Source organism: Podarcis tiliguerta (genome assembly GCF_965153285.1).
Source record: "Podarcis tiliguerta genome assembly, chromosome: 10".
Taxonomy (NCBI): domain Eukaryota; kingdom Metazoa; phylum Chordata; class Lepidosauria; order Squamata; family Lacertidae; genus Podarcis; species Podarcis tiliguerta.
The window spans coordinates 69,913,094-69,937,614 of NC_139543.1; the positions used below are offsets into that span (position 1 = coordinate 69,913,094).

At 49.0% G+C, this 24,521-nt stretch overlaps 1 protein-coding gene across 2 annotated transcripts in view; it reads left to right on the forward strand.

The window, feature by feature from the left end:
• Positions 1-208: 208 nt before the first annotated feature.
• The window catches only part of TNPO3 (transportin 3), a 45,574-nt gene continuing 21,261 nt past the window's right edge, over positions 209-24,521 (forward strand). Inside the window, exons 1-8 of one of the 2 annotated variants that reach the window (XM_083401905.1) lie at positions 209-776; positions 13,837-14,037; positions 15,193-15,266; positions 16,539-16,695; positions 19,395-19,538; positions 20,899-21,074; positions 22,690-22,828; positions 23,756-23,902. In XM_083401905.1, the coding sequence (XP_083258031.1) occupies positions 582-776; positions 13,837-14,037; positions 15,193-15,266; positions 16,539-16,695; positions 19,395-19,538; positions 20,899-21,074; positions 22,690-22,828; positions 23,756-23,902 (1,233 nt within the window). In that variant the 5' untranslated portion in view covers positions 209-581. The remainder of the gene's footprint in view (positions 777-13,836; positions 14,038-15,192; positions 15,267-16,538; positions 16,696-19,394; positions 19,539-20,898; positions 21,075-22,689; positions 22,829-23,755; positions 23,903-24,521) is intronic. The other variant, XM_083401904.1, reaches the window with a different exon arrangement.

Consider the following 24,521-nt stretch of genomic DNA (forward strand, 5'->3'; position numbering starts at 1 on the left):
ATAATAACAACAACAACAGTATGATATTTTATTTTATTTTGAAAGGCTGGTCCCGTCTCCCATTATTAGTGAGGAGACACACAGAGAGAGAGAGAGAAGGGCCGGTTCCCTTTTTCCCGCCTCCCGGCGCAGGGCGGGCCACTTCCGGCCGGGCGCGTGCTGCCGCCCGGACGCCTTTGGCGGCGGCCCCCCGCCGCCCGCCCGCCCGGAAGTGCGTCGTCGGTTGCCGTCGGTTCCGGGCGGGAGCGCCGCGAGCCAGCAAAGGACGGGGCAGGACGGGGCCTTCGCTGCTTCGCTGGGCCGCGCGGGTGGTTTTTCCCCCCCTCTTCCTCCTTCCGCGGGGCTCTTTTCCTTCCCTCAGCCCCTCGGGTAAGGGGAGTCGGGCGGCGTGGGCCTTTCCGCTGCCGGGGCCTGGGCCGAGGGCGCTGGAACTTTCTCCCCTCACGCGGCGGGCGGCTGACGGGGCGCGGTTTCTTCCGCGGCGGGGGGGGGGGCGAGGCCTCCGCTGCTGCTGCTGCTGCTTCTTCTTCTTCCCTCTCCCGGTAATGGCTGAGGAGGCCTGAGGAGGAGGAAGAGGAGGGATGGATCCTGGTGGCGGAGGCGGCGGCTGCCCGGGACCCGGCACGGGCGGAGGCGGCGGTGGCGGCGGCGGCTCTGGCGGAGGCGGGAAGCCCAACCTGCAAGTGGTGTACCAGGCCGTGCAGGCCCTGTACCACGACCCGGACCCCAGCGGCAAGGAGCGCGCCAGCCTCTGGCTCGGGGAGCTGCAGAGATCGGTGAGCGGCGGGCGGGGGGGGGGATTGGGGGGAGGGCAGAGGGGAGAGGAAGGCGGCGAAACGCCCCCCCCCTATGTGGGGGTGGGGTGTGGGGAGGGAAAGGGGAAGAGCAGCCCAGGCTCACCAAGGCGCATGGAGGGAAGGAGGCTTCCCCAGGCCAGGGCGCACGTGGGGGCAGAGGGCCAGGCGTGGGGGTGGTTGGGGGGGGGGATCGGGGAGGCTCACGAGAGGGTCGAGGCGGGCCATGGAGACAGGCGGGGAAAGGAGCTCAGAAACTGGAATAGTAGTGTAGTAGTAGTAGTAATAATGTGGGGGGCAGGGGCCCAGGCATGGTGGTGGTCGTGGGGATTGGGGAGGGTCGAGGTGGGCCATGGAGACAGCATGGGGAAAGGAGATCAGAAAGTAGAATAGTAGTATTAGTAATAATAATAATATTGGGGGGGCAGAGGGCCAGGTGTGGTGGTGGGGGATTGGGGAGGGTCAGGGGACGGTCGAGGCAGAGAAAGGAGCTCAGGAACTGGAATAGTAGTAGTAGTAGTAATAATAATATGGGGGGGGCAGAGGGCCAGGCGTGGTGGTGGGAGGATTGGTGAGGGTCAGGAGAGGGTCGTGGAAACAGGTGGGGAAAGGAGCTCCGAAACTAGAATAGTAATAGTAGTAGTAGTAATAATAATAATAATAATAATAATTAATAATTGTGCTCTGTTGCCCCAAGTCGCTTGGGACGGTTGCAGTCAGGAAGGGCTTGGGCCTCCTACCCACGGGATGGGGGTGAGAAGGGTCTTTGAAGCCAAAGAAAGTCAGAAGGACCCTGTGGGATTGGGCCGAGGGGGACCAGGAGGAGAGACCCTGGGAGGGAGGGATAAGCTGGGGCTGTTGGGTCTGGGCAGGAGAGGGGCGTGGGAAGCAAATGCCAGGGCAGCCAGAGGCAAGGAGGGGTGCCAGAGGGTTGGGCAGAGGTCGGGTGAGGAAAGTTGCTGCGGGGGATTCTGGGAGGGTGCCGCTCGGAAGGCTTGATGGGGTGTGTGTGTGCCAGGCCTCCAGGGATGTTGGATATGGGAAGCGGCTTTGGGATATGAGTAGACTTGGGGCTTTTGCAGAATGCCGGTTAGTTCCCGTGTGATGAGTTTTAAGGCGGCTTCTTCAGAGGCCTTGCAGGGTCCCGGGCAAAGGTGGGTTCCTGAGCAGTGTCTTCTCAATCGGGTAGAATCCAAGCCCTTCCCTTTCTCTCGTGCTCCCAACTGCATGTAAGGGGACTGGCTTGCACCTTCACAACTGTCCACACCCAGCACCCTTTTTCATTCTACTTCTTTTGCAACCGCCGCAGCATGGGTGCTGGAGAAGTAGGCCCGGAGGCTTATTCTGTAGATGAGTAACCGTAGTCCTCTTTGGAGAGCTGCTGCTGTTTCCTTGGTGCGTGAGAGAAGTTTCAGGCATCGGATTTAACTGGCTGTGCACTTTGCGGTGCAAGTCATGGCACTCCTCTGCAGAAGAGGTGGGGATTACAGTTCAAAACGAGTGTTGGAAGCACCTTAGCTTGATCCTAGCCCAGTTCTGAGGAGTTGAAGATGTAGATACCATAGACGTAACTGTTGTGACAGATCTCTTGGCATCGCACACGGATTCTTCAGCACTTGGCATGGATTTATGCAGAGCTAAGCAAATGTGTGTGTTGTCAATTCGTGCTGTGCCATAAACATAAAAAACTGAATCATGGTGCTAATGCTTCTCTCAAAATAAACCCTGGTTTTAAAAAACACACAGAGATACTTCGCTGCAACCTGTGTAGTTTGACAAGCTGTTTGGATTAAAAAGCAAATCTTATTGATTTGGGAGTGTCGGTCATGTCCCTTGTTGTAGTACGCTGCTTAAATCCCCGAGGCTGTGGAAAAGTTGTCTCTCTTGGCCTCAGTCCTGATGGTTTCCCTTATCTCTAATTTTTGCCATGGTGCGTTTCTGTCCAGCTGCTCTGGGTTGTGACACCAGGGGGAGACTTAACTTCCTTTTATTCCTCCCAGCGGCAAGCTTGCATGCCTGGATTATTCTGAAACGGGCCTGGTTTGTGTTGTGGTAGCTTATGCAAGTTCCCTGCCTTTGAAACTCTAAGCCTGCCTCTGAATGCTCAGAAGCCCAGGCTTCATTCGTGGAGGGTAGGAAGAAAATCTAGCCCCTTTTACTTTAGCACGGGCCTTGAGCCTGCATTTTTGCCCGGTTGCGAAACTCAAATGTGTGTGAGATAAGGAAAGCTGCTTGTACTTTGCCTCCCTCTCCTGGTCTTGCAGTTTCTCCCTGGGAAGCTGTAAGTTGCTTTCAGAGACCAGAGCTACAGGTTTCAGAGACCAGAGCTACAGTTTACAGATTCCACGCAGGGCAGCAGCTTGGAGCCAAAGGAGCCTGAATGGTTACTGGCTTCTTAATAGCTTGAATGCAACTGATCTCGTCCTGATTTCTTCTTTGCCCGGCCTAGGGAGCTGGGAGGAAGCCACTGCAGTGGGTGGCGGAGTGTAAGGTAACTTCTCCCTGCAAATGTTGATAAGGTTTGGGTGCATTCTTGGGAGTCGCGCCCATATCTAAAGATAGTTGCAAAGCCAGTGTGGCCCAGTTAGACCTGTCTTCTAGCCTCTGCCATGGACCCAATTTCACTATTTTAGAGCACCAGAAATTCCACGAAACAAGTGGACTCCCTTTTGGGGATTACCGTCAATATGAGCGTGCTAAAGCTCTGGTATGCAACTAGTTTTACTGCAGGACTACTTTGGGAACTGCTCTGACCATGTGGGCTGTAATTCCCGTCCCGTCCCCCAGCTCACTTCTGGGAAATGCTATTTATTTATAGGATAGTTATTTTATTTTGCTTACTTATTAATACATACAAAACAGGAACTCAAAGTACATAGTTCTCCTTTCCCCCATTTTATCCTCACAACAACCCTGTGAGGTAGGTTAGGCTTAGAGTTGGTGACTGGCCCCAAGATCATCCAGTTTGATTCATGGCTGAGTGGAGATTTGAACCCTGGTCCCACCTGGCCCAGCACTCTAACCACTGCACCACATGCATATAAACAACGCTCATAATATATATTCCAGGGCAATTCACAGTCAAAATTCATAAACAGTATTCATAAATAATAACTAGTCAGTTGTAAAAGCACTGAAAGTTCTTCAACGGCAGTAGAATTACATAATAAAACAGCCAGTGTTTAGAACTTGTTGAATCGTAATTTTAAAATATTCTGGGCGCAGACTCCTTGCACTTCTCTCACCTCTGGGTTTGCAGCTTTAGGGCCCAATACAAAGGACTGCTCATCTCAACAACAAAAAAATCCCATTTCTGGTTTACTGCACAATGCATGCCGGGCTGGTCTTCTAAGAAAGTTCTTACTTTGCTTTTCTCTCCCGCAGTCATTCAAGGAGGACAACTGGTGTGCCACTGGGCTCTTGGGACGCTTCTTAAACCCCAAATCTACTCTTTATCTTTCAGAATCATGTGCTTTGGAGGATTTAGGCTTGTTCAAATATCCTACAAGTAGGGAAAGTGTCCAGCTGCGACACACAGTAATAATTGTGCCTTTTGGCATTTAATGACTGACAGATTTATTGTGATACAGTGGTACCTCGGGTTACAGACACTTCAGGTTACAGATACTTCAGCTTACAGACTCTGCTAACCCAAAAATAGTACCTCGGGTTAAGAACTTTGCTTCAGGATGAGAACAGAAATCATGCTCCGGCGGCAGCAGGAGGCCCCATTAGCTAAAGTGGGGCTTCAGGTTAAGAATGGACCTCTGGAACGAATTAAGTTCTTAACCCGAGGTACCACTGTATGTGCTTTTGTAGGTAAGGAAGTGAGTAAAGGATAGATCCTATGGGATGGGAGGGGTTAACCCTTCCATACTAAAAACAGGCATGTGTTTGAGTCCATTTTAAGGTATCTAAAGGAGAAATAGAAAAAGGTAGGTTCAGGCATGCCCAGAATGCATATGTGTCATTTTTATACATGCGTTAATATGAGTGCATGTGCTTACCTGGTAAATCCTCCCGCTAAATCCAGTGGAGCTTATTTTCCAGTAAATGTATACAGTAGTAGGTTTACATTTTAAGGTGACCAAAGACTTTGCTCCAGTTAACTAGAAACACAAGCAGCCTATGTTCTAGAGATGGTACGTTAAAGATGCCTCCCAAGCTGAGAATAAGCCTAGTGGCTTAGACTCATAGAGTTGGAAGGAAACCTGAGGATCATTTAGCTCTTTGGGGGGGGGGGGGGTCAGACCAGCAACCTCAGAACCATGCACTAACCAGCCAAGCTGCATGAAATAGCCTGTGAGCCAATGTCTTTCTTTCAAATCTTACCTTTGCTGGAAACTCGCCTGGTAAGCTTGGACAAACCGACTTTTCTTTCAATCTTGTCTCCCATACATTTTTATCCTATCCCTTCCCCTTGCAAGTGTGGGCAGTATACAAGACACACCCACCCACCCCAGGCTTTAATCCTCATAACTCTGTGAGATGGGTTAGACCAGGGGTCAGCAAACTTTTTCAGCAGGGGGCCGGTCCACTGTCCTTCAGACCTTGTGAGGGGCCGGACTATATTTTGAAAAAATAAAACGAACCAATTCCTATGCCCCACAAATAACCCAGAGATGCATTTTAAATAAAAGGACACATTCTACTCATGTAAAAACACGCTGATTCCCGGACCATCCGCGGGCCAGATTTAGAAGGCGTTTGGGCCTCATCCAGCCCCCGGGCCTTAGGTTGCCTACACCTGAGTTAGACCGAGAGAGAACATAATCTCGCTTGCATAAATTGCAAGAACCTCATTGGCACCTAGCCTTTGGAGACCTAAGTGGCTGAGGACCCAGGCACCTGGAGGAACGTGGGACTCATAGAATTGCAGCATTGGAAGAGATCACAAGGGTCATCTAGTCCAACCCGCCCCCCGCCCCCCCCGCAATGCAGGAATCTTTTGGTTCCTTATTTATTTATTTTGTATTTTCGCCCTGATGATTCATTGCTGCCGTCCAGTGTAAGAGCTGTCCCCGCAGGATTGGGCATCACCCTGGCATCACCTCTCTTCCTCTCACCTAGAGGGGCAGACATGACCGAAGATGAGCAATTGTCGTGAGTGAGATGATTGAGCAAAAATGCTGACTCTGGCACGTCGAGCCTTTTCTGTTCTGCATGCCGGTATTTTGCTCTTTGTTTGATTCTGTTCCAGTTCTGCTGTGCAAAGAACTTTATAGCCACTCTTTGATCGTGTGAAGCGCTGTCCCGTGGAACTTGCTGGTGATCCAAATCAGTCTCCCTTAGCTTGCTGCTCTCCAGATGTTTGGAGCTGCAACTTTCACAATCGATTCTGGGCACCATGGCCATGTGGATGCAGCCGTGTCACTTGTGTGGGTTTGCCCATGATGCTTCCCATTTGGCTGAATCAGAAGAGTGTGGTGTTAAAGGGTCTGTCCTAGTAGGCATCTGAGGTCTGGCTGGCCCTCCACTTTGGTGCTGTGGCCGAGAGAGGTCCTTGTCCTCCCCGCGAGAGTCTTCCTTGTTGACGTTCAATTCCTGGCCTCCAAGGCCAAATCTCTCTAGGCGTTTTGTCTCCTAGACTTCTCCCTCCATAGGAAATAGGTAAAGGGACCCCTGAGCATTAGGTCCAGTCGTGGCTGACTCTGGGGTTGCAGCGCTCATCCTGCTTTACTGGCCGAGGGAGCCGGCGTACAGCTTCCGGGTCATGTGGCCAGCAGGACTAAGCCGCTTCTGGCGAACCAGAGCAGCGCATGGAAACGGCGTTTACCTTCCCGCCGGAGCGGTACCTATTTATCTACTTGCACTGGTGTGCTTTCGAACTGCTAGGTTGGCAGGAGCAGGGACCGAGCAACGGGAACTCACCCTGTTGCGGGGATTCGAACCGCCGACCTTCTGATGATCGGCAAGCCGAAGAGCCTCAGTGGTTTAGACCACAGCACCACCCGCGCCCCCTCCATAGGAAATACTTTCCCCCTTTTTATAGTGCCATCTAAGCCCATTGCACTTGGTTAGAGTACAGGTCCTCTCTTCGATTGCTGGTGTGAGCAGGAGGGTTGGCAGAGGCGCCGACCTACTTGAAGGATCCCGTTTCCACTTTCAGGGAAACGAGACACTCTTGCCTGTGGAGAACTCTCTTCCCTTGGTTCCTCCGTATTCACTTTCAGGCGTCGCCCTGGGCTCTTTTGCGCATTTGCCTGCTGGGTGGCTTTCGGGACAAAGCCAGGCCCACTCGCAGCCTCCAGATTAATGCATTTTCAGCAGCATTTCGAACTTGCACAGGAGCGAGTCAGGAGGCGCCGCCGAAGGAGGACATTCCACCCTGTTCCCAAAACTGGTTTCCATTCAAGCCCTTCAATATATTTTTATTACTCCTAATCTGTTGGGGGGGTTGTGCATGGCGATCCAGTTTCATTCTTGACTAGAGCATGTAGGCAGGAGGTGCAAAGGGATTTGCAGTATTTAAGAGGAAGCTGGGAGGGGGAGCGTAGCGGCTGAGATCCAGACATCCCAGGGAAGAGAGGGGCTCTGCAGTGCTGGCCCAGGCAGTATTCGGGCCTTACCTGAGAGTCACCTGATGTGGGAAGCCCGCCCCCCCCACTCCAGTGATTGGCTGCCAGTTGCAGCCCCTTAGTGTTGAGGGGGGGGGGAAGAAACTCTGCACATGCTCAGAGCTGCTCTTCTCACGACAGTTGCTGCATATGTTGCAGAGTTGATCTCTAGCTCTGAGAAAGATGCTTGAGTTCTTCTTTTGAAAGGCCTTGTTCAAATTATTCCCCGTGTCGAGGAAGGGTTAGGAGGGGATAGAGAGAAATGTCTGAAAATAAGAGGAGAGTGGCGAGGAGAACAGTGCGTGGGGGAAACTAAAAATCAGGTGTCGGCTAGATGCCTGGGGAAGAAGATACCAAGCAGAAAAATAATAAAAAGTCCGTCTAGCTTATAGTATCCTGGATTGAGGCATTTTATTGAAAGGTTCACCTGTCCCCCTTGGGCTGAAATCCTTTCAGAGTATCCTCACCCCTCTCACCAATGCTTTAGGCCAGGCATGTCCAAAGTCCGTTTCAGGGGTCTAACCCGGCCCACCGGTCGGTTTAATACGGCCCCTAAAAAGCTCAACAACTTCAATCCTAAACTTTGGTCGGCCCCCACGGCCCTTCACTTCATCATATCTGGCCGTCTTTGAAAAAAGTTTGGACACCACTGGTTTAGGCCTAGACAACCATTCTGCTCCTCCAGGATGCTATAAACTAGACGATTTTGACCACAACTCCCAACAGAGTCTGCCAGCTGGCCCAAACCTCTGTTCCTCCTGATTCCCATTTTGCTCTTCCAACTAATCACTAACATTTCATGACTACCAAAGATGCAGATGCTGTTGTCATTAGGCTGGGTTTTTTGTTTAAATAGATATTGTAAATTTTGGATTTATTTATTTTTTTGTGCTTTGCAAATCTGCTCCCTCTTGAGCACGCTGATAACCTCCCTCTTGTTTCTCTGTAGCACAGTTTTTACTCCCGTTTCGGCCGACACCCACCACCCAATTTCACTACTGGAGGCAGTGATGTGTTAGACAAGAGCAACCCAGAACATTTCGCCTCCCTTTTTGGAGACTCACTCCTAGTTGGCATAGGCCAGGGGTTGGCTCAGTGGGCCAGAGGCCACTTTCTATGCTTGTAGCCTCCGTTGTTACTTAGCCCAGGACAACTAGACAAAAGTGGCTCTTTGCTAGCTGCTGTGGCACATTCCCCACCAAGGGCCTCTTCAAATCGTCATCATCATCATCATCATCATCTATTATTTGTACCCCGCCCATCTGGCTGGGTTTCCCCAGCCACTCTGGGCGGCTTCAAACAAAGATGAAAAATACACTAAAATGTCACATATTAAAAACTTCCCTGAACAGGGCTGCCTTCAGATGTCTTCTGAATGTCAGGTAGTTGTTTATCGCTTTGACATCTGATGGGAGGGCGTTCCACAGGGCGGGCGCCACTACCGAGAAGGCCCTCTGCCTGGTTCCATGTAACTTGGCTTCTCGCAGTGAGGGAACCGCCAGAAGGCCCTCGGAGCTGGACCTCAGTGTCCGGGCAGAACGATGGGGGTGGAGACGCTCCTTCAGCTTTACTGGGCCAAGGCCGTTTAGGGCTTTAAAGGTCAGCACCAACACTTTGAATTGTGCTCAGAAATGTATTGGGAGCCAATGTAGGTCTTTCAAGACCGGTGTTATATGGTCCCGGCGGCCGCTCCCAGTCACCAGTCTGGCTGCCGCGTTCTGGATTAGTTGTAGTTTCTGGGTCACCTTCAAAGGTAGCCCCACGTAGAGCACATTGCAGTAGTCCAAGCGAGAGATAACTAGAGCATGCACCACTCTGGTGAGACAGTCACAGGCAGGGAGGGTCTCCTCCTGCGTACCAGATGGAGCTGCCCTGGATACAGATTTGACCTGCGCCTCCATGGACCGCTGTGAGTCCAGAATGACTCCCAGGCTGCGCACCTGGTCCTTCAGGGGCACAGTTGCCCCATTCAGGACCAGGGAATCCTCTACGCCTGCCAGCCCCCTGTCCCCCCAAAACAGTACTTCTGTCTTGTCAGGATTCAACCTCAATCTGTTAGCCACCATCCATCCTCCAACCTCCAAATGCACTTGAGTCAATGGTTCTTTTCTCCTCCTGCACGAGACAGCATCTAGTGGCTCAACAATCTTCCACAGGGTGTTAGAAACTCAGATATATAATGCAATCGCCAAATGGCACCTTGCATCTAGGTTACAGTTGCCACCACGGAATGCCTAGGTGCCATTTTCTTTTGCAATGAAATTATTATTATTATTATTTCGTTTCTATATTTCTTTATATTTTAAAGGAAAAAAATCTCAAAGCAATTTACAACAAATTATAACTTCAAATAAAACAATCCAGAATAAAACAAATTCAAGCTTCAAGGAAAATATTTCAGATCTTTCCCTAAGGGACATTTTGCTTTCCCTATGTTTATTCACCTTGGATGTGCTTAAAACTGGTTGTCAACTGCTTTGAGAACATGGTGGTGTGCCCTGGAAGGCGGTTTATAAATCTCCAAACCCATAAAGGAGAAGTAAATTATGTTCTTCCCCAACCAAGACTGTGACCTGGGGGCAGCTTTGAGCGGTCTTGTGGCCTCCCCAGGAGGCAGGTGGGCAGCAATCCCCACAACTGATGGGGATACCCCAAATCTCAGTCTTGCAGCCAAACGCAGAAGAGTGCGGCAGGTTGCTTTCTGGATTCTAAATAGAATTGTGGTACATACATGCAATCTACCCTCCTACAACAGTTAAGAATCGCTTTGGGAATTGGGTTTCTAGCGCAAGGTCTCCTTGTCTGAAAACTCATCAATATTTCAGCTCCATCCTCCAAATAGCTTGTTTGCCGCAAATAAACTTCCCGTGGTGATTCCTACAAACTTTCCCAAGGCAGCAGCAAGACATATATTTTTTTTAAAAAAGCCCAATTCTTTCTCTCCTGCTGCTTTTTTTTGTCTGTTTGGGCATTTCAGATCCTCCCGAGAGCCATTTTTGCAAAAGATCGTCAGTGGGTAGCCAATGTGGTGCCCTATGGACGCTGCTGGACTGCAAAGCGCATCAGTTGCTTAGAGCGTGGTGCTGATAATGCCGAGGTTGCAGGTTCAATCCTGCACTGCAGGGGTTTGACTAGATGACCCTCGGGTCCCTTTCAACCAGGGTGGATAAGAATCAATGATTTGAAAAATAATAATCAGATTTTTAAAATTTAAATCGGATTTTTTTATTTAAATCAGATTTTTAAAATAATATGCTTTAGGAGAAAAAATATTTCTAAAGGTAGTTTTCTATTTAAGTTACATTATAGTCCAAAGGCTATTCATTAGGAAATAAGGATTTGTTTTAAGTTTTTCATGTGTGCTAAAACTCAGTCTGAGTTTTTTTTTTAAAAAATGTTTAACCACATCAGTTAACAAACCTGGATACATATGCTATGATGTTATTGTTTTAGTTAAATAAATAGTTATTAGGGAAATGTTTGTTTTTCTCCTTCCAATAAACTACAGCAGAAAAGTTGTCTAAATAAAAACAGTTAATTTATTAAACCTCCCAATAATTTCATAATTATTGGTCTGTGTATTTCTAGCAGCATAACCAAATCAGTAATTTTTGACCTAATTGTAAAAACTGCTCTGAAGATTTAATCCAAAAACGAAAGCTTCATCTGGTTGCAAATATTAAGATTATACCAGCAAGAATGAGTCTTTCTGTAAAAAAAAAAATTAAATCAAGTCTTACTAACTGGTGATTTAAATCGTGATTTAGACCGATTTGATTTAAATCAAATCCACCTTGCTTTCAACTCTATGATTCTGTGACCATTTGTCTTGCTGGCTGATGGGAACTGGAGTCCCCTTTGGCTTCCCCTGAGTTCTTGTGCCCTCAATGATGCTTGCAACTTTATACGATTCCTCCTGCAGGCTGAGGTGACTGCTTTCATTTCCTCTCCCTTTTTTGCAGTTGTGATTGTTGTTTAGTCGTGTCCGCCTCTTTGTGACCCCCTGGACCAGAGCACGGCAGGCACTCCTGTCTTCCACTGCCTCCCGCAGTTTGGTCAAACTCATGCTGGTAGCTTCGAGAACACTGTCCAGCCATCTCATCCTCTGCCGTCCCCTTCTCCTTGTGCCCTCCATCTTTCCCAACATCAGGGTCTTTTCCAGGGAGTCTTCTCTTCTCATGAGGTGGCCAAAGTATTGGAGCCTCAGCTTCAGGATCTGTCCTTCCAGTGAGCACTCAGGGCTGATTTCCTTCAGAATGGATAGGTTTGAATTGAGAAGGGAAGGAGTACCAGCCAAGATGAGGGAAGTCAAAAAATGAGAGAATGGTTTTATAAATTGTTTGAATTGTATTAATTTGTCTTATTTGTAAACTGAATAAAAATTATATATTAAAAAAACAACAACAGAATGGATAGGTTTGCTCTTCTTGCAGTCCATGGGACTCTCAAGAGTCTCCTCCAGCACCAGAATTCAAAAGCATCCATTCTTCGGCGATCAGCCTTCTTTATGGTCCAGCTCTCACTTCCATACATCACTACTGGGAAAACCATATCTTTAACTCTACGGCACCATTAAAAGGGAACAGATCTGTCAATTACAGTTTTACATGCTGTACAGTCACGGTGTGTGTGTGTGTGTGTGTGTGTGTGCACGCGCATGTGTGCCAGCCCCTTGGATTTATTCATTTTTCTACATCTTCTCCTTCCCTTTTTCTTGAGGATGGTGTTGTAACATCCTGCCTGGGACTGAAAGGATAGCGAGATGGGTGCCCCGGAAAAGAGAGTGGGTGTGAAGGCTGTGTTGTGGGTGTTTCCTCTTTGCCTTAAAGGATAAAGGAAGTCTTTTAGTTGTTTGTTTGTATTGTTGCATGTTATGTTCACGTTTAATGAGGGTGGATTTGTGTATTGGGGGGTTGGGGGCGGTTGTGTCATATTGTAAATAAAATTCCAATAAAATTAAAAAAAAAAAAAAATAAAGGGAGAAATGCAACTCATTTTGCACTCCATCCCAGGTAGGGAGGAGAAAGCCGTCCCCACAGCACCACAAATGACCAGTAGTCTTACAAGAGTTGTAGGGCGTTCCCAGGAGGAGAAGGAAAGCAGAGTTTTGTCGAGGTTTGTGTCCATGCAGCACGGTGTATGAGAGCTGCATGGGTCCCTGGCAGAATAGGGGCCGGAACTGGATGGTGATGGTGGTCAGAGTTGGTTGCACACCAACATCTGGAACCCCAGAGCCCTCCGTCCAGGGTGAGGAGGAGAGATCAAGGTCTGGGGTTGTAAAGACTGCGGAGAGAATAATTGGGCGCACTCTTCCCACCTTGGATCAAATCTATGCTTCCAGGTGCCATGAGAAAGCTACAGAGACAGCGCAGGATAGTGCGCACCCCGGAAATGATCTCAGCTTCTGCCTTCTGGAAGAAGGTCCAGGGTTATAAAGACCAGGACTAGCCGCCTGAGAAACAGTTTCTATCCAAATGCGATTTTGTTTTTAAACGCAGTGTAAGGTAGTCTCTGTGGGAGTATATTGTATTTAATTATGGGGTATCAGAGTTTTTAGGGGGCTAAACAGGTTGGGATAGCAGGCTTGTTGGCTTTTGAATGTCTGATGTAGATTTTTTTCAATTTTGTTTTTCTGTATGGGACAGTGACAATAAAGATTATCGTATTGTATCGTCTGGGGCAGCCAAGTCCAGGCATGCCAAGGAGAGCCAAGGGTGGGAGCCAAATCCGTCTACCCAAGGAGCAGGAAGTGGGGGGGGGGCCACGCACAGAGCAGGCGCTTCTGCAGGAGGCCTGGTGGTCTGTTGCCCAGGAGACTTGATGCTGCCCCTTTAGTGGCCTCAAACAGACTTGCTACTAGTTTTGCATTGCGCCCTATCTGTCAGCCTGCTGTAGAGCAGGGATTCCCAAACATTTTGGGGCCCTGCTCCCTTGGCTGGTTCCATAAACTCATCCCCAGCACACCCCGACCTATGAAAAGCATAGTTCAGAATAGTAATAATAATAATATAATAATATTTTTTTATTTATACCCCGCCCTCCCCAGCCAAGGCCGGGCTCAGAGCAGCGCAGCCCACTAAGGAAGTTCCTAACACAGTGAAAACAGTAACAATCAATTGCATGTTTATTCAAAATGCTGTTAAAACTGTTTAATTAATTCAGCAAACTGGATGGACTCAATCCAGCTTTTCAAAGTCAAATCTTTACATCTCCAGTATTTCCCTGTCTTCCCCATGCCATTCACTTCCAAATCTGGGACACCTACCAGGAGAATAATTAAAAATCTAATAACTGAATAATAATAACTGAAAGCATACAAGTTTTTAGGGTCTTTCAGGATATCGGGGAACTCCTTCGCTGGCTGTCTTTTGCAGCTGATCTATGAAACAAGTTCTTTGGAGCTTGAAGCTGCTGATAAACACACACACACCCCACCTGCCTTTTCTGCCCTTGATGGCATCATTCCCCCTTTGTTTCTCCCCAAGGTCCACGCCTGGGAGATCTCGGATCAGTTGCTGCAGATCCGGCAGGATGTGGAATCCTGCTACTTTGCCGCTCAGACCATGAAGATGAAGATCCAGACCTCGTTCTACGAGCTCCCGACGGACTCCCACGTCTCGCTCCGGGACTCGCTGCTCACCCACATCCAGAACTTGAAAGACATGTCCCCTGTCATCGTCACCCAGGTGAGAAGGGAGCCCCACGTTTGTGGGGAGCGAGTGGCCATTTCAGAAGGCAGCCACCGGCCGGGATGGCTTTTCAAGGGGGCTTCACGGAGGGGTATCTTTTATCGCTGGTTACTGGCTGGGTTGGTTCGTGTGCTGTCTCCACTGTCGGAGGTAGTATGCCTCCCATTGAAACCAGTTGAACAATACCAGTTGCTGGAAACCACAGGAGCGGAGAGGGCTCTTGTGTGCGGGTCCTGCTTGCATCTAGTTAGCTACTGTGAGAACAGGATTCTGGGCTAGATGGGATGCTGGCTTGAACCTGCAGGCCCATCTGATGTTCTTTTAACCTTTAAAGCCCTATCTGGCCTAGGACCCTCGTACCTACGGGACCGCCTCTCCTGGTATGTCCCACAGAGGACCTTACGGTCTTCAAACAATAACATCTTGGAGGTCCCGGGCCACAGGGAGGTTAGGCTGGCCTCAACCAGAGCCAGGCTTTTTCGGCCGTGGCCCCGATCTGGTGGAACGCTCTGTCCCAAGAGACTAGGGCCCTGCGGGACTTGACAGAGCTGTTCCACCAGGCCTTTGGCCAAGGCACAGTCTGACCCCTTCCTTTTGTAATCCTCATAGCACCCCACCCCAATGGTTGCCATTAATTTGATTCTGAATTCATTTTAGAATGAATTGATTTTAGAATGTATTTCAATTACTAGATTGTGATTTTATGTAAACTCTGTTACTTTTACTGTTGTTAGCCGCTCTGAGCCCTGCTTCGGCTGGGGAGGGCGGGATATAAATAAATATGTATTATTGTTATTGTTATTATTAATATTAATATTATTACCTATTGGCCCTGGCAGCTCAGTGGACTTTCAAAAGGTACCCTGCCTTTTCCTCAGTCTCCCTGTGAATGCCAGTCACTGGGGAACAGCAGCAGGCACCTGCCTTTAGCCTTCGTGTCCGTCTTGGGGGCTTCCTGGCTGGTTAGTGTCAAGCAGTGTTCTTGAACTCGATTGACCCCTTGGTCTGAACTCATCCAGCAGGCAGCTCTTACATTAACCGAAAGCCAGGCGCAATTGCAGCGGACTGTTTCTTGTGGTGCGAAGCTACATCTTTTAGCTGGAAGCGCCCGTCTCTGACTTGTGTTCTCCCACTGCCTCTCTCCCCTTGCAGCTTGCGTTAGCCATAGCAGACCTCGCCCTACAGATGGCCTCCTGGAAGGGCTGTGTGCACACACTGGTTGAAAAGTAAGTGGCTCCCTTTTCAAATCTCCCTCTTCTTCCAACTTCACACCTCCAGTTAAACCTTCTATACCCTGTAATGGTTTTGCAAAGTGCTGATGACATGAGATGGCCCCGGGTGTTTGAAGTGGTAAACCCAGATGAGGTGCTTCTGTGTAAATGCAGATTATCTTGGGGGGGGTGGTCGTGAGCTGCTCTTCTCGGCCTTCGAAACGGCTTCCAACCACATAGGGAGCTGCAACCACATAGGGAGCTGCGTGTCACAGGTGGGAGAGGTTTAGTGGGTCTGGGGGCCGCCTGTTGGTTTGTCCGTGCTTTGCCTTTTCATGCACATGGTTGTGTTCCGACTGCCTGCCTGGAACTTAACGGAAAACGGTGAAGAGTAAAATTGATTTAGGGACAGTTTGCTTAGTAAGAACAGCAACACCTAAAGCGTTTGCTCACAAACAGGCAGCCATCAAAGGTGTACAGTGGTGCCTCGGGTTAAGTACTTAATTCGTTCTGGAGGTCCGTTCTTAACCTGAAACTGTTCTTAACCCGAAGCACCACTTTAGCTAATGGGGCCTCCCACTGCCACCGCGCTCCGCCGTTCTCATCCTGAAGCAAAGTTCTTAACCCGAGGTAATATTTCTGGGTTAGCGGAGTCTGTAACCTGAAGCGTATGTAACCCGTTTTTAAAGCACGAAAACATTTTTATCATGCTTGGCCCTGCTCTTGCATGGGACTTCCTTTTTTTTATTATTATAATATTTATTAGAAGTTTAGAAGTTACACAAAAAAGAAAAAAAGAGAAGAATAAAAAATTACATAATAAGAAAGCAAAAACAAAAGCACAATACATCAAAAACACAAAAAACACACAAACAATTAAAAACACCTCCAATCTTTATCCTTATCTTTCATTAACTTATTTCCTCGACCTCCTCACACCTCCCATTTTTGTATTCCAGTTATTAATTGTATCAGCAAATCCTTTCCGTCTTTCACTGCTTTCTATCATTTAATTATCTAAGATAACTAAGATAATTGCATGGGACTTCCAGGATTGCTTAACTGAGGGACAGATCAAGTCCAAACCTGCATAGATAGCATTAGTAGTTCTTCGGCAATCGCCCAGGCTCTTTTGCCCGGCTAGGACAGCCACCTTCTGGAATCGGGGTCAAGAAATTGGGGGCCCCTATTGCTGGCGGGCTGGGAGGGGGTACCCCTAGCAGTCCCCTTTCATTGACGTCTCACGTTTCTCCTCCCTTCCCTCCCCCCACCACCCTGGAACCCCAGGTACAACAATGACGTGACCTCGCTGCCCTTCCTCCTGGAAATCCTGACTGTGCTGCCGGAGGAGGTCCACAGCCGGTCCCTGCGCATCGGAGCCAACCGCCGCACTGAGATCATCGAAGACTTGGCTTACTACTCCAGCACGGTGGTCTCTCTGCTGGTAAGAGGGAGGGCCTGGGAGCCGGTTGGGTGGAGTGGCTGGAGAACTCGGCATGGAGGCAGGGAGGTCTGGCTTCAAATCCTCACTTAGCCCTGGAGTTCTGTGGGCAACTTGGGGCCTCTCAGCCTAGTCTACCTCCTGGATGACTGTGAACTTAAAGTTGCATGCTCCTGGGGTGTGTGTCTGTGTCTAGGGCCTGATATCTCATAGGCTGCCTGCAAAGTAATGGGGGGACGGACCTATTGCTTTCCTTTTTCAATTTATTGAGCTTTTTCAGCTTTGCAAAAATTACATAGAATTGTAGAGTTGGAAGGCACCCCAAGGATCATCTAGTCCGGCCCCCTGCAATGCAGGAATCTCAACTAAAGCATTCATGGCAGGTTAATAATAATAATAATAATAATAATAATAATAATAATAATATTTTTACCCCGCCCTCCCCAGCCAAGACCGGGCTCAGGACGGCTAACACCAGGTATAAAAACAATTGATTAAAATACGACTTAAAAACAAGATTAAGTACAGCATTAAAATGCAGCCTCATTTCAGTTGAAACTCAAATCAAAAACTTTTTGGGGATGAAAACGTCAAATCTTCACCAAGGCCAACTATCCAGACTGGTCCTACGTGGGCCAGAAAAAAGCCAGGGAAGTCCCCAAATAGGAGTTCCATCCCAGAAGGAGAAAGGAAAAAGGAAAGAGGGGGAGGGGATCAAGTTGATTCCAAGCCAAAGGCCAGGCAGAACAACTCTGTCTTACAGGCCCTGCGGAAAGAAATCAGATCCCGCAGGGCCCTGGTTTCATGAGACAGAGTGTTCCACCAGGCCGGAATCAGTGCTGAAAAGGCCCTGGCTCTGGTTGAGGCTGATCTGGCTTCCTTAGGGCCCGGGACCTCCAGGGTGTTGCTATTTATGGACCTTAAGGTCCTCCATGGGCCATACCGGGAGAGGTGGTCCCGTAGGTATGAGGGTCCTAGGCCGTATCCAATCTGTGCATAAAAACCTCTGAACAAGAAGAGTACAGGCACGTAAGACATAGCTACGAACCTAGCTCCAGTGGTGCTCGTGGATGCACAGAAAAAGGACAAAATCCAAACAATCATGAAGGAAATACACAGGCAGCAATATGAAGATAATTTATAGGTTTTAAACTAAGAACCAAAACCGTTCAGGTTGTGATGCCTGTCCACAATGGGGAGGTCTGGGGGAAGGATTGCTCCCTGTCTTCTCAAAAGAAACTCAAGGAGCGGAGACCAAGTGACTTAAAGTCACGTTTTAGATTTAACCCCTCTTAAGTTGTCAGTTGCGCTATGTAACTTTTTCTACAACCCCTAACTGCCATGACCATTTCTTTTTGATCTCCCAGTTAGAACCAGCACGTTGGCCAAGTTTACCTGCCCCCCCATTTATTTTTTTGGTGCTAGAATATCCTGGAGAATCGCAGCCTGGATGCCGCTCTCCAGGTCAATTAACTAAACATTACGCAGTCAATTAACTTGGGCGTTGCAGCTTTCCTCTTCTTCATCTAAAGTTTTGGTTGATTCCGCTCGTCGATTAAGGGGGTGACGGCTTTCAGCCCACATTGAAATAGCGGCAGCTTTTTTCAAAAAGAGGATGAGCTTTGAGGACAAACGGGATGTGGCAGGACTTTGCTGGGCAGCCCTCCCCCAGTTTAAAATGGAGGGGATTCCCCCCCCCCTTCCCTTGGCACCCTGCCGTGATCCAGGCTCAGTGTTTGACTAAGACAGCAAAGCTGCTGAGGCCAGCATGGTCTCTCTCAGCCTCTCTGCCTGGTTTTGCTGAGGCTCCACTTTTGAGTCACTCGGGCTGAGCTGGAATAACTTGCCCACTGACCGACTGTCTCCTGGCACAATGTGCTTCCTGTTTGGGTCCTGCATTCCCTGGTTCCCTCTGTAAATCCCACTTCAGACCTTGGCTGCTTTTCTGTCTCTGCTGGCACTGAAAGAGGGGCTGGCAACCTTGAGAGTTGTTACGTTAGACAGAATTCAGACCCCCCCCCCCCTTCTCGGAAGGCAGCCCAGGGAGGGGCAAGCGCTGGCAAAGAGCAGCCTTCTACGATGCATCATATACGATATCTTTATTGTCATTGTCCCATGCAGAACAGTGAAATTGAAAAACCACATGAAACATTCAAACCCCCCTAAAAACTCTGAAACTCCATTTTAAAATACACTATACAATAGAGACCCCTTATGCTGCGTTTAGAACCAGAATTGCATTTGCGTAGAAACTGTTTCTCAGGCGGCTAGTCCTGGCCTTTATAACCCTGGACCTTCTTCCAGAAGGCAGAAGCTGAGATCATTTCCGGGGTGCGCGCTATCCTGCGATATCTCTGCCGCCTTCTTATGGCACCTGACAGCATAGATTTGATCCAAGGTGGGAAGAGTGCACCCAGTTATTCTCTCCGCAGTCTTGACAACCCTGGACAGCATTGTTGTTTCCCTGACCATGCAGCTCCCAAACCACACACACAGACCATAAGGCCCCTTTTGTCATGCAGCTGCCATCAGCCAGCACAGCTTGCCCAACTGCAAAACAGCTGGAGGGCCACCTGCACATGAGCTGCAGATTGCAGGCACACACATGTGCAGATTCCATCGTTGGGGATGTGCTGAGCACCATCAGTACCACTGCAAGGTCTCCCTAGCTCCTTCTCCCAATTTCCCTTTCTTCCCTGCAGATGACCTGCGTGGAGAAGGCAGGCAACGACGAGAAGATGCTCATTAAGATCTTCCGCTGCCTGGGCAGCTGGTTCAACCTGGGCGTCCTCGACAGCACCTTCATGGCCAACAGCAAGCTGCTGTCTCTGCTCTTTGAGGTTCTGGTGAGTTTTCCAGGGTCCCTCGTCTCTCGCAGAGGTCAGCCTGGCACCATGTCAGGGGACAATGGCATCTGGGAGGCCTTCAGTGCAGCCTTGGTTGCTGCAAAGGCCTCATCTGGGCAGATCTTGAAGGGAGAGCGGCCCAGTCTTACACTAGGATACAGTCAGTCGTGATGTGTGCATAGTGCCCTCTTTTTCTGTTTCTGTGCCTGCCTGCAGCTTACTGCGTGTTCACAGAACAAGAGGGGGCTCCCTCTGCAGTGGAGTCAAAGAGCTGGAAAGAACCCAAAGGCTGTCTAGTCCCACCCTCTACTGGGAGGTGGGGGCCGCCTGCCCACCAGAGCATTTGCGCTGCAGAAAAGAGCTTGCAGTGCCTCCTGCAGTCAAACCACATCTGCTGGAAAAAGCAGCACTCTCTTCCTCCTCCTCCTCCTCCTCCTCCTCCTCCTCCTCCTCCTCCTCCAGGAACCCACTGTCTCTGCCCGTTTGATGCAGAAGTGGGGGTCGGGGGGAATCTTCTTTAAGGGGTGGGGGTGCTTTTATAATAAAGAACCATGCTGGCTGGGCCTGATTGACTTTGCAGTCCAAAACAGGCCCCGGGTTGGCCAAAGGCTGTTTTTGAAAGAGTTCCATCACTTTCCTTTGAACTGTCAGTCCCTTCCCTTCTCCCCCAAGACTTGCATTTTCCACCCTCTGTATCCTGGACCATATTTGCCTCGCTTTACTTGTTCCTTGGTTGTCGTCTGGTGCTGCCCTCTACCCTTTTTGCATCCTTGCTTTTCGGACCCCTGTTTGAGCAGGTGGTCTCGGGTCATTTCTGCGTTCCGTATACAGTGGTGCCTCGCAAGACGAAAAGAATCCGTTCCGCGAGTCTCTTCGTCTAGCGGTTTTTTCGTCTTGCGAAGCAACCCTATTAGCGGATTAGCGCTATTAGCGGTTTAGCGGCTATTAAAGGCTATTAAAGGCTTAAGGGATTAGCGGATTAGCTGCTAAAAGGCTATTAGCAGTTTAGTGCCTTAGAAAAAGGGGGTGGGGAGCGAAAAAAAATCGCAGGAACTCACAAGACATTTTCATCTTGCGAAGCAAGCCCATAGAGAAATTCGTCCTGCGAAGCACCTCCAAAACGGAAAACCCTTTCGTCTAGCGGGTTTTCCGTCTTGCGAGGCATTCGTCTTGCGGGGCACCACTGTATCTGTTCGTAGGCTACGCAGATGTTACACGGGAGTCCTCGTGGAAGGAAAGTGTGCATAAGCAAAACCCGTCTCTCTGTGTGTTTGTGCTGGGGTGGGGTGGTGGGCACGGTCTGGATGAGATCTCCGCAGCAGGGAATTAAGCCCAATTCCCCCTCCCCGGTGCCTTTCAGCAACAGGACAAGACGTCGACGAACCTGCACGAAGCTGCCTCCGACTGCGTCTGCTCCGCGCTCTACGCCATTGAGAACGTGGAGACCAACCTGCCTCTGGCCCTGCAGCTCTTCCAGGGGGTCCTGACGCTGGAGGCAGCCTACCACATGGCCGTGGCGCGCGAGGATTTGGACAAGTGAGTTGCCGGAGGAACCGTTTATGGGGAGAGTGGTCTGGGCACAGGCAGGTTCAGGAGAGGAAAGATCGAAGGCACATCTGTGCTGGATTTCTGCTTCCAGTTTTCAGTTGTATTGTATTTGAGAGCCAGTGTGGTGTAGTGGTTAAGAGTGGTAGTCTCATAATCTGGTGAACCGGGTTCGCTTCTCTGCTCCTCCACATGCAGCTGCTGGGTGACTTTGGGCCAGTCACACTTCTCTGAAGTCTCTCAGCCCCACTCACCTCACAGAGTGTTTGTTGTGGGGGAGGAAGGGAAAGGAGAATGTGAGCCACTTTGAGACTCCTTAAAGGGAGTGAAAGGCGGGATATCAAATCCAACTCTTCTTCTTCTTCTTCTTGTATTGTGTTTTAAACATGCACACACACATACACACACACACACAGGTTTTAGCAACCCAAAGAAGTGTTCTCATTTGGATTTGGGATTTTGAACAGTACACCTGCTCTGTCCTCTCCTGCTTTCCACTGCCTGCTTCTGAAAGTTCTCTTTCAAACGTGGGCTGCAGTTTTAATTTGTACATTGCCCTTAGCTAATTCATGAGGTTTTTTTTTTAAAAAAAGTCTTTCAATCATCCTTATTTATTAACGCACGCCCAAATCCCTCCCTGGGCATAGGGAACTAGCTGTATGTGTCCTAGGATCCTGAGCAAAGTTTCAAGCAACAATTCCCACCCTGGAAAGGGCACTCTGCCCTTGCACTGTCAGCGAAGTTACAGGGAACCAGGCAGGGGGCCTTCTCGGTGGTGGCGCCCGCCCTGTGGAACGCCCTCCCACCAGATGTCAAGGAAATAAACAACTATCGGACTTTTAGAGGATATCTGAAGGCAGCCCTGTTTAGGGAAGCTTTTAATACTGGATGAATCATTGTATTTTAATATTCTGCTGGAAGCCGCCCAGAGTGGCTGGGGAAACCCAGCCGGTTGGGTGGGGTATAAATAATAAATGATTATTATAAATTATTATTATTCCTGTTAAGAAATGTATGCTCTGGCTAGAGATGGGAAAAACCAGAAAAATTGGGGGAAACCAGGTTTTTCCCCAAAGCCATTTGGGGGAAAAAACAGGAAAAAATCTGGTTTCCTGTCCCGTCCCCCCCATTCCCCCCCCCTCCGGCGTTCCCATCTCTAGCTCTGGATTTTTTAAAACTACGTCATTCTGTCTAGATATTTAACACTCTCAAGCTGTAACTATGCGCTATGTGAAGAACTACTTTTTTTTATCAGTAGAGAGGGAGAAAACCTTTTCTCTAGCCGCTTCCTCTGTGCCATGCTTAAGTTTATAAACTTCTAACTTGGCACCTCTTACCCGCCTTTCCTCTAAATTGGAGTTGCCAAAGGCTTGCATGCAGGCCGGGGTCTCTCCTGCAGAGCTTGTTCCTCTTCCCATTGGGCTGGTGGGGGGCTGTGGCAGCCAGCGCAGATGGGGGAGCAGGAGACAGTGGTAAATATGGGGAGGGGGGCAATGAATGACGTCGCCCTGTTGCCCTTCCTGCCTGAGATGGGCATTTCCATGGCCAAGGCTGCGACTTGCTGACTTGGACCACTGCTTACCCCTCATTTTTCTTTTCCCTTCAGAGTTCTCAACTACTGCCGGATCTTCACGGAACTCTGCGAGACTTTTCTGGATAAGATTGTCTGCACCCCAGGCCAAGGCCTGGGGGACCTGCGGACAATAGAACTGCTCTTGATATGCGCGGGTCACCCGCAGTACGAGGTAGGAAGGCCGCCCCCCCCCGCCCCTTCAATTTCCGGGTTGTTGGCATGGTGGAGGCACCCGCAGGGCGGGCCATTCAGGCAACGGGAGGATGCTGGGTGGTGCTGTGTTGCACACAGAGAGATAGGGAGGAACAGTTTAAAAGGGTCTTCTGATTTTGGTATGGAAAAGGTAAAGGGACCCCTGCCCGTTAGGTCTAGTTGCGGACGACTCTGGGGTTGCGGTGCTCATCTCGCTTTACTGGCCGAGGGAGCCGGAGTACAGCTTCCGGGTCATGTGGCTAACATGACTAAGCTGCTTCTGGCGAACCAGAGCAGTGCACGGAAACACCATTTACCTTCCCATCGGAGTGGTGCCTATTTATCTACTTGCACTTTGACGTGCTTTCGAACTGCTAGGTCGGCAGGAGCAGGGACCGAGCAACGGGCGCTCACCCCGTCATTGCGGGGATTCGAACAGTCGACCTTCTGATTGGCAAGCCGTAGGTTCTGTGGTTTAACCCACAGTGCTACCCATATATTTAGTTCTAGGTGTCCCTTTCTACATTTGCTTCATTGGGAACTTTTAATGTACCTTCGTACGTACTAAAACAAACAAACAAATGAGGTCTGGCTCCGAGGGCCTTCTGGCGGCTCCCTCACTGCAAGAAACCAAGTTACAGGGAACCAGGCAAGAGGGCCTTCTAGGTAGTGGCACCTTCAGAAGTCAAGGAGATAAAGAACTACATAACTTTCAGAAGACATCTGAAGGCAGCTCTTTATCGGGAAATTTTTAATGTTTGATATTTTATTTTGTTATTATATATGCTTTGAGCCGCCCAGAGTGGCTGGGGGTATGATGATGATGATAAATGTAAAGAAAAGGTTTCTTTTTTTAAAAAATGCTAGAAAATAAATAATAAATAAATGGGTCTGTGGCCCATGACAGGTGGTGGAGATTTCCTTCAACTTCTGGTACCGGCTGGGGGAGCACCTGTACAAGACGGAGGACGTAGTCATCCACAGCATCTTCAAGGCCTACATCCAGAGGCTCCTCCACGCCCTGGCTCGGCACTGCCAGCTGGATCCGGACCACGTAAGTCCGCCTCTCCTTCCTTTTTTTTTATGATATTTTTTATTAAGGTTTTTACATAAAAGGAAAAAACAAAAGAAAAAGACAAAAAGACAAAAACAACAACACAGAAAAGAACAAATAAAAACAATTCCATTTTCATAATATTCCTTGCGTTTACTTATTTCCCAGACTTCCCCACACCTCCCCTCACTGTATTCCAGTTCAAATATTTAATCAGCAAATCCCTTCCCTCTATCTTAACTTAATCTTTATCTTAATCTTAATATCTTAATATGTCTTAATCTTTTCTTAATATCTTAATATGTTAAACCTTTTAATTTTACACCTTTTAACCTTCAAATTTTCCATACTCCTTCACCACTTTGTTACTAATAACCTTTTACGTTCAATCCGATGTCATTCTAACATTCATTAATCTTATAATAATTCTGTAAATAGTCTTTAAATTTCTTCCAATCTTCTTCCACCGTCTCTTCTCCCTGGTCTCTGATTCTGCCAGTCATTTTTGCCAATTCCATGTAGTCCATCACTTCCTGGCCCCCCAACACCCCTGCGCCCCCTTTTCACTTGCCCCGCAGGAGGGGAGCTGCTGGTAGTTATTTATGCTCCCTCCCTCTTC